Source organism: Drosophila teissieri, chromosome X (genome assembly GCF_016746235.2).
Source record: "Drosophila teissieri strain GT53w chromosome X, Prin_Dtei_1.1, whole genome shotgun sequence".
Lineage (NCBI taxonomy): Eukaryota > Metazoa > Arthropoda > Insecta > Diptera > Drosophilidae > Drosophila > Drosophila teissieri.
This window is the reverse complement of record NC_053034.1, coordinates 15,996,923-16,006,716: the sequence shown is the minus strand read 5'-3', so window position 1 is coordinate 16,006,716 and position 9,794 is coordinate 15,996,923. Positions and strand designations below refer to the sequence as shown.

Here is a 9,794-nt window from a genome sequence, read left to right as displayed (position 1 = left end):
GCCAAAATATTGACAAAACAACATTAAATGAACAACTAAATGCGTTTAATATAAAAAGCAAACAGCTTCTCTACTAATATAATATCATAACTGGTTATATGTTACTGAAATATAAGCAAGCCAATACGAAATGCTCTTAAAAAACGTATAGTTTCAAATGTACATATTTTTTTGAATAATTATTTTATTAGTATTTTATGTCATTATTAAATTTGAGCTTTTGTAGTATTTTTTAGTATCTTATTGTCCTAGGCCGGAACCGATTGGTAAATTCAGACCAACGCCATTTGGCAACACTGGCGCTGCATTAGCGGCAAAAAAAATAATTTTTTGCCATTTACGTTGGCGTAAAGTTCTGTCGCACAACAATTACAAAGCTCGACCAGCTGGGTTGGTAAGCGTTCGTGATCGCTCCCATTTGCCCCAGGATTCATTTAATCCTGTCCAGCGGCATATTTTTGCACAACAGCCACACGGCGCATTGTGTTTGTTGTTTTTCGAAATTCGCAAAGTGTGTGTTTATTTGCGGTTGTGCCTATCTGTGTGTGTGTGTGCGTGTGTGTTGGGTTGTGTTGTGTTTTGGTATCCAGAGTGAGTTCATCCAAATGAGAAAAAGGAAAGGAAATGAAGAAAGTGTTATATGTTGAAAATAATATATTTGGGTCAAATCTGTGCGTGCATGTGTGTGCGTGGGTGTGATTGTATATAAGACACACTCGTTTTTTCCTTAATTTCCTTTCGCTTTACTTTCGTTTTCTTTGCGCCTTCTTGTTTTGCTGCTCCGCATGTTTGTTGTTGCTGCTGCACGCGCTTCTTCTGCCGGCGCAACTAATTCGATTTATTTATAAAACGTAGATTTATACATGTTTAAATATTCTGCTCTAAACAAATGCAAAATAAAAGCATCTATCTATTCGCGCGCTTGTGTGTGTGTGTGTGTATGTGTGACCTTCGTGCAATTTTCCAATTGGGAAAGGGGAAGAGGAGGAAGTGTTGGCAAGGCAGAAGGAGGAAGCCGAACAGCGAGGTCCTGCGATAATGCAATCAGATCGCCTGTGCATGTGCGTGCGCGTGTGTGTATGTGTGGGGGTATTTTCCCAGCTTTAATTCAATTTCCTCGAGCAACAAGCACTTACGGTTTTAAAACAATTACACACGGGCACTTTTACAGTTTGAAAGCTTTGTAATCAGGCAATTTACCTTCTCCTTTAGTTCCTCCATATTTATTTGTTTTTTTTTTGTGTTATTTTTTTTTTTAACTTTTCTATCGCTATTTCTTTTGCAGCACAAGAGCGGCGGAGGCGGCGGCAGAGAGAGAGAGGGAAGAGTGAAAAACAAACCAAAAGACACGGCAAATCAGTCTAGTCAACAAAAGCAGACCAAATGAGCACGCACTTCGGGACTAACGAGCAGCACAAACTAAGCCAAAAATAAAGCTAAAGATAAAAGAGAGGCAGAAGACATCGCTCACACACACACATACACGCACACACTAGCACAACCCATTACACTGAGCGAAATCGCATCGGAAATCGGCTTCAAGATGCGGGTGGTAGCCATGGTCAGTGGCGGCAAGGACAGCTGCTACAACATGATGCAGTGCGTCGCCGAGGGCCACGAAATCGTCGCCCTGGCCAATCTGCATCCAAAGGACAGAGGTGAGTCCCCAGCAATCACTTAGCCATAGTCTTCAGCGATCAAATCCAGCTTAAAGGATATAGAAAACTTAACACATCTCGTTTTTCCCCATTTGTATACCATTTGTATGCATGGTTAGATTCTGAAGAAGGATCATAAATGTTGATAGCTGTGTGCTTTCAATTTAGTTGTTTGTCACAAGCATATTCGACAGTGCTATTTTAATGGCACACAACATTTGGTATTCCTATTTGCACTATCATTTATCAGCGATACGCCTTATTTGATCTCTTGCCGCTTGTGCCTCTGAATCTCTACATTCCAGACGAACTGGACAGCTTCATGTACCAGACGGTCGGCCACATGGGCATCGAGATTCTGGCCAGCGCCATGGGATTGCCACTGTACCGGCGCGAAACCAAGGGCAAGAGCACCCAGACCGGCAAGCAGTACGTGCCCACCGATGACGACGAGGTCGAGGATCTATACAGTCTGCTGGAGACATGCAAGGTGATTGATTGCTTAATGATTGGCCCCAAACCCAAATCCCAACCTCGACCCATTCCCCAACCTCTGATTAATACGGGTGATAAGAAAACTTGGGGGAAGTCAACTGCAATTGCTGTTGATACTCTTAGTTTGTTAAGCCTTTCCAGTTCCGTGTATAATACATAATTGGTTTTTAATATATAGTATATATTCTCAGGAAAACATTTCTATGGAATTATTAGGTATGTTTATAAAGGGTTCTAAAGGTTTCCCATTCACTTGAGAAACACGAGACCTTTAGGGCTCTAAATGTTTGCTCCGGCGAACTTTCTGTTTAGTTTTGCTTGCAATAGAAGCGGAAAAAGTGCACCTACCATTGAAATCGATTCGAATTACTTGTTTATGTCTCCACGCAGTCCTGCTTATTTTCGTAAAATCGCAAGTGTGTGTTATCAGATATAGTTATATCACATAGCCTTCACTTGGTTAGGGTTACATACACGGCGAAAAACGAGCCCTATCGTTAGCAAATATTGCGCTAGACAGTTTCGGAACTAAATGCGTACGAAAACATCTTGATAAATGAGCTTGAAGGGGTTCCTTTTCAATGGGTCTTTGTTTCTAGGGAATGAGATTGGATCCTCAAATGCTTGAAATGAATGTGTTTTAGTGGGGAAAACTATTTTCTTTAACTGCACGTAATAATTTGGAATTTTCATTCGTGGGCCTATCAGTGTTCTGCGCTTTGGTTCGTAAATCGGCGCTTGTTGTGCCATGTCCTTGGTCGTCCTGGTCGTGCCCACTCATCCGCATTTCAGCGCATCAATCAACTGCAGCGCAGATTGCAACTGCAAATCCACAAACCAACCGGTAATTGGGTGGGCGCATTCGCATTCGCATTTAAATATTCACATATACAGCCATTCGCGATGGGAAGTCGCCGGTGGGTAATCTTATCGCGATGCCCGGCCAATCGAGACGGGACGAGCTGTTGCCGTGCACGTGAACCATTCCCCCGGGTTAAGTAAGGCAACAAAAACAAAAAAACACACTCAAAATAATAATACAGAAGGTATTAAAAATATATATATACTTACATATATACTATACATGTTTTAAAACCGCAGCAACCAAAACAATTACACTACGGACCAGGAATACTATACTACACTATACTATACTATATGATCGCACAAATTGTTTACCCCTTGATACTGGCAGAGAATCGAATGGCCCAAGAAAAACTGTTGATGGTGATTACAGTTTGGCAGGCCTTATAGGCATTATAGTATTATTAACCGACTCGACCATCACCATCAGTATCAGTATCGCCTGCACTCAAAGTGTAATTACATTTTTGCATTCGCTTAGCTGATATCGTGCATTACAATTTGATCAGCTTTGAGCTGATAGGAAATTAATTACGTTGGCACAGTGTCGCATATAAGAACTAATAGAGTGTTTTCTTTCACTACGAAAATAGTTTATTACTTATGACGGCATGCTATCGATGACTTTGAAATTCAAAAGGAAAGTGGCATTTTTGGGCCTTGAATATTGTCTAATATATACTCTAGTAGAGTTTAAGCTTCAGGGGGATCTCCATTTGCCATAACATCTTTAATGTATTCATTGTGAAACAGTTCACTGACCCAACGCCTCGTATTATATCCATTTGTCCCATATATACATAGTTATCCGTTTCTCTGCTCAATAAATACTTATTTTCCATTCGATTGCCAGCACGAACTGCAGGTGGACGCGGTGGCCGTGGGCGCCATCCTGTCGGACTACCAACGCGTGCGTGTGGAGAACGTGTGCAGCCGCCTGAACCTGATATCCCTGGCCTATCTGTGGAGGAGAGATCAGACTGAATTGCTGCAGGAGATGATCGACTGCCAGGTGCACGCCATCATCATCAAGGTACGTATCAATGAATTTCACAAGCACGTTGACATACACGTTTGTGAAAATCAAAAAAATATAGAAGAAAATCGTTAAGAAACACCTTCGATGGCTGGCAGATTCGTGAGGGAGTTTTGAATGAACGTACATGACATATTCGTTGATGGGTTTCATAATCGTATCCCATACACGCCAGCAGCTATCCAATTCATCAGCTGAGTTGTCATTTGTGCTAAATTTAGCCCATGTAAACACAACGCTCGACTTGCTCAGCTGAAAATGATCTATTTCAGCTGAATTACACTCCACCTGCCATAAGCAACCATTGTAAATATACAAAATAACAACATAATGATGTTCACTATTCAATTGCTAGTAGAGAAGAAAGATGATATGCGACATGCTAATTTGCGAATAATAGGAGTCAATAGCATTATTTCAAACAATTTGTTGCTGAACAGTATGGACATAGTCGACATAGTCTAAAGTAGATCTTAGATAGAACACATGCCGAATGTAGACCACAACCATTGCAAGTCTGCACTCCATCGAAGGTGTTCTTGTGTCGCAATATACCCACGCTTAACCATCCATGGCGCCTCCATCTCCCCCGATATCCCGGACACAGGTGGCTGCCCTGGGCCTCGTGCCGGATCGACACCTGGGCAAGTCGCTGCGCGAGATGCAGCCGCATCTGCTGAAGATGCGCGACAAGTACGGACTGAATGTGTGCGGCGAGGGTGGCGAGTATGAGACATTCACCTTGGACTGCCCGCTCTTCCGGCAGCGCATCGTTGTCGAGGACATCCAGACGATCATCAGCAGTGCCGATCCCATCTGCCCGGTGGGCTACATCAATTTCACCAAACTGACGCTGCAGCCAAAGGAGGCGGCGGGCGCGGCCAGCAGTGGCGGCAACGAGGTGGTGTTCGTGAAGCGTTCACTCGACTATATAAGCGATCTGAACGAATCGACGTACAGCGACCTCAGCGATCCGGACTTCAGCGAAACGGAGCTGGAGCTGATCGAGAAGGAGACGAGGCTGCGCGAATCGCTTAGCCAAAGTGAGCTGATATCGCGCAGCAACTCCTTTGGCCGCCATCTGGCCGCCACCGCCTCCTCGCCGATACCCATTGTCACGAAGAGCGCCAGCGTCGACGAGCCCACAGCGGCGGCGGCGCCGATTCTGGGCGGAGTTGGAGGACCGCCAATCTGTTCCCCCTCAGCCTGTGCGTCCATGCTGCTGACCACCACCGCCGACGGCCTGAGCAGCCTGGCCAGCTCACAGAGCCAGGGCGGTGGCCATGGGCTCGGCAGCAGCACGGCCGCCGTGTGCGGCTCGCTGTCGCTGGCCATCTCCTCGCTTGGGCTCAGCGCCAATACCTGCTGTCATCCGGGCGGAGCTGGAGGAGGAATTGGCATAGGAGTAGGAGTAGGAGCAGGAGCACCTTCGGCCACCACACAACCGCCCAGTCCGCTGAAGTACGAGCGGGAATTCCGTCCACTGGCCAACGAGGCCAGAGCGGCCATCAATGCCAAGGGCTGGATGTGGCTGGCGGGCATACAGGGTATCCAAAGAGTCTCTATTGCATCTCTATACTATCACTGCACGATGGGCACGGTGGTCACTCGCTCTTAGTAAAGTAACCCATTTGTTTCGAACTTTTGCATAATTATGAACCTGAGTATAATTTGTTTATAAGTATAATATCAGTACAAATTATGTAGTTAGTGTATTGTCAAACTAAATCTAACATTTCCCAAAGCTAACATCAATGCATACGTAAATTAACCCAAAAACATTACGAGTAGATTCATCAAGTGACCACCGTGCTTGACATTTGTATTGACTCCAAAACTGATTGCTAACGCTTTGCTTAATCCTTCGACAGGCTCCGGAACGGAGGGCATTGAGCAGGGCATGCAGCAGGCATTGGACACGCTGCGCGATATGTGCCAGGCCAAGGGCTACGATCTGCAGGATCTGTGCTATGTCACGCTCTACGTCCGCTCGATCGGCGAGTATCCAGCGCTGAATCGTGTCTACCATCGCGCCTTCGACTTTCATAATCCGCCGACGCGCGTCTGCGTTGAGTGTCCGCTGCCCGATGGCTGCCACGTGGTTATGGAGGCCATTGCCTACCGCCAACCGGTGGCCGGAACGATATCCAGTGCCGAGGAGCGTGATCGCGAGGGCGAAGAGACTGCGGCGGCGCTGCTCAACGGACGCCGGAACACGATGCATGTGCAGGGCATCTCGCACTGGGCGCCGGCCAACATTGGACCATATAGCCAGTCCACCAGGGTGAGATTTACAATATAGATCGATCGCATGCTACAACCACTAATCTCTAAATCTCAAAATCTCTTGCAGATTGGCGACATTACGTACATCTCCGGCCAGATCGCCCTGGTGCCCGGCAGCATGACAATCATCGAGGGCGGCATCCGTCCGCAGTGCAAGCTCACGTTGCGCCACATCAGCCGCATTGCCAAGGCGATGAACGCCCACGGCCAGCTGCGTGATGTGGTGCACGGCATCTGCTTTGTGACCCATCCAGCCTTCATTGGCGAGGCGCGTCGCCAGTGGGAGCGTCGCACCACCAATGCCATCATGGACTATATAGTGCTGCCGGCACTGCCGCGTGAGGCACTGGTGGAATGGCAGGTGTGGGCGCACACCCACAACGATCGTTTCGACTGTAAGGCACACAAATTACAAGTCACACACAAATCTCCTTACTTTATTCCCTATTTTGCTTTACAGATGAGGAGACTGGCTGTTCGGTGGGCGATTATACCATCTCGATACGTCGTCGCTGGAACTACGAGAACAATTGCGCGGCCATCGTTTGCTATGTGTCCACTGGCCTGGCCTCGTCCACCACCCAACTGACGCAGCTGAGCGACGACATACTAGGGAATCACTGCCGTCTTGCGCAATCGGTTACTGCCGAACACTTGGACGAAATCTTCACGTATGTGGTTAATCGTCTGCTGAAAGACTATCCGCTGGCCAAGAAGCAGGCGCAGCAACCGACGAACTCGGGAACTCCACCGGCCACGCCCACGCAACCGGGCGGTGCTGGCGGAGATCAGCACCAGCCAGTGCCGGCGATCCACCTGAAATTGTTCTACCAAGTAAATGCCGCACCGGCAACGGACTTGCTGCTTCAGGCGCTGCATGATTTCCGTCTCAAGTGCCAGGATACGGCCGCCATTGTCTACACAGTGCTGCCCGCCTGCAGCCTGCACAACTTCAGTACGTTCCTGTCCATTTGCGGAGTGCGGCACGAGTAGGAGCCCCCGAAAGCCGCAGAAAGTTGAAGGATGATGATGAGAAGGATGATATGAAGGAAAATGATGAAACAATTTGCTGCCACCGCACCAAGCAGAAAACAGAATATATATATACACCACTATATATACGCAGATATATGCAGAATGGGTCATTATTTGGTTTGACAAAGAATCGCACTGGCAGAGGGTAATCTTTGGATAATTCCAAGCCAGTTGGCTTTTATATGATATGGGTCACAAAATACTACATTTCTTTCGAAAAGCTTCCATGTTCCATTTACATTTCGACTTTTGAAGTAATCACAAATGAGAGCGCCACAATTTGTCCGTTGTAAATAATTGAGGCCAACTGCCAAGTATTATCCACAGATTACTCCATTGTTCCAAACTTATTCAGTAACATCTGCTTGCCCTTTGTTGATATTGTTAACTAGCCGGCGATTCTAAGATCGTAAAGATGCCGTAGAGCCAACATGCTGTATCCATAGAATAAATCACTTCGTGTCGCAGTTTCGGACCAAACTTTCTCACAAAATGGTAAAAAAAAGAAAAGCCTAGAACACACTTAAAAAGGATCTATGCAACTCAAGTGTTTCAGCAACTCGCGATGGAAAACCAAGCATACAAATTCAATTTAAAGCCACTTTATATATTATATACGAAGAAAGCAAACCAATTTTGTGCACTCTATTGCCCAAAAGCAAAAAGAAAGCTGTAACTATACTCTTATACAAACTATTAACTATTAATCGTTTTTCGATGTGCTTTTCTTTATGCTCCGACTTTTTATATATATATAAATATGTGTAAACATATACATCTTAGCGATTTTAGTTCACTTTTCAAATAGCCACAAACTTTTGACCAAAACAAAACAAAAACCCAGAGAAACGACAGCATTGTAAAGCAATTGATGTTTATATTGTCGTTAAGCTTTAATTATTGTGGAGTGCAGATGATGTGGCCTATTCTTCGACCACGTCGACCATTATTTTCATTACCCATTATCCGAGTGTAGCAAATTCGCCATAGAGAACCTAGATTGTATCAATTCTTTTTTTTTTTTTAGTTTGTTTTAATAGATATGGAAATTACCGAATAGAGATTATTGAATGTGTTGCTTAGAGTACAACTGTCCATAGTTTTTCCTGCACAATCTGCGACAGAAAGAAAACTATTTTGGCTATTTTCCACACCAGAATTTGGTCAACGTATACTTTTTTAATGTAAAGTACGGTACGGATATCGATGGGGCGCTGAGCGGGGAAATGATAAAAAGATTATTACATGCTATTATGTATTGTTATGAAAATATATTGATATTGAATGAGTGTCATTACAAAAATCGACAAAAAAAAAAAACAAAAAGAAAACTAAAAAGTGGGTGTTTTTTATTCTCGGGCGGATGCGGACTGATAAGTACTGCGGAATGGTCAAGCACTCGCTATAAATATGCTATACATATATGGTCTTATCGGCAGAGGTTTAATTTATGGAAATTATCATTTTGAATGAAGATCGGGGAAATGCCTGGAAATTGCCAGACAATCGTGGTATTTTCGAAACATTTGGAGAATATTCCACGTGAATCAACCAAATTATTAGTCATGATATTTTCGAAACATGTTTTAATCAATATTTGGGATGTGCTGTTCCAACATATATTCTATAATGTTCGCCATTTAAGATAAAGCCGAAACATGATTTATTTTAATTAATTAAAATTTTGGGAAGTGTTACAAAAATATATGTGTCAAGAGTTCCTATTCTATGTGAAATTGAAAATAGCAGTTTATTCCAATTTATAGAATTCTAGAATTATAGAATTCTAGATAATTTCATAGGATATTTAGTTATTTATATATTTTTGATTAAATTATACATGTTCCATAAATGTAAGCGTATATTAATATATTTTACATTAACATTTTCAAAATGGAAAATAAGTTTTAATACATTTTCGAGAAACATAAAACTGCATTCATTATTCACAAAAAACATAAGGTATTAGTTGTTATTTTAAATAGATCTTTCGTATTTACGTTAAATATTATAGGATCAGTAGATGATATTTTTACAATATTAAAAAACAACTTGAAACTGAACAAACAAACTGAATTTGCTATATGAATTATAACTTTAATGTTATAAAGACAAGTTTTTTAGACTCTGGAAATTGTAAGTAATTACGCCCTACTTAGAGTAACGGAAAACGTCCAGACTCAGCTGGAAGCATAACGGTAAACCTGGGGCAATGTACACGTCAGTGTTCGTTGCTTGCGTTACTTAAGGCAAACGCATATTTGCATCAGACAAACCAAACACCAAAGACAGAAAAAAAAATAAAAGAGGGCCAAACATCGCACTCTCTCCGCTGCGCATATGTTTGGGTAAACAAATAGCGAAAAGCTCAGAGAGAGAGTTGGCTTTAGTGGGCGGTACCGCTACGCCTGCGACACGTC

The 9,794-nt window shown here is 43.7% G+C and overlaps 1 protein-coding gene across 2 annotated transcripts; it reads left to right on the top strand.

Annotated features, from left to right (window-relative positions):
* The first annotated feature begins 259 nt into the window (after positions 1–259).
* On the top strand, positions 260–7,841 carry LOC122623931. 2 transcript variants are annotated; one of them, XM_043803316.1, is made up of 8 exons: positions 260–394; positions 1,286–1,658; positions 1,964–2,148; positions 3,871–4,050; positions 4,661–5,600; positions 5,925–6,337; positions 6,407–6,734; positions 6,800–7,841. In XM_043803316.1, exons 2-8 carry the CDS (start codon positions 1,544–1,546, stop codon positions 7,330–7,332), a joined length of 2,694 nt encoding a protein of 897 aa, XP_043659251.1. In that variant the 5' UTR covers positions 260–394; positions 1,286–1,543; the 3' UTR covers positions 7,333–7,841. The 2 variants fall into 2 exon arrangements, with proteins under 2 accessions (XP_043659251.1, XP_043659252.1); XM_043803317.1 differs by having other exon boundaries at positions 291–390.
* Positions 7,842–9,794: the final 1,953 nt, after the last annotated feature.

What these genes read in the sequence shown, in the direction of transcription:
- LOC122623931 (XM_043803316.1), top strand. Translation starts at nt 1,544, where the DNA reads ATGCGGGTGGTAGCCATGGTCAGTGGCGGCAAGGACAGCTGCTACAAC. An exon ending in TCTGCATCCAAAGGACAGAG is followed by an intron (nt 1,659 to 1,963) that starts GTGAGTCCCCAG and finishes TCTACATTCCAG; the next exon opens with ACGAACTGGACAGCTTCATG. An exon ending in CCACAACGATCGTTTCGACT is followed by an intron (nt 6,735 to 6,799) that starts GTAAGGCACACA and finishes TTTGCTTTACAG; the next exon opens with ATGAGGAGACTGGCTGTTCG.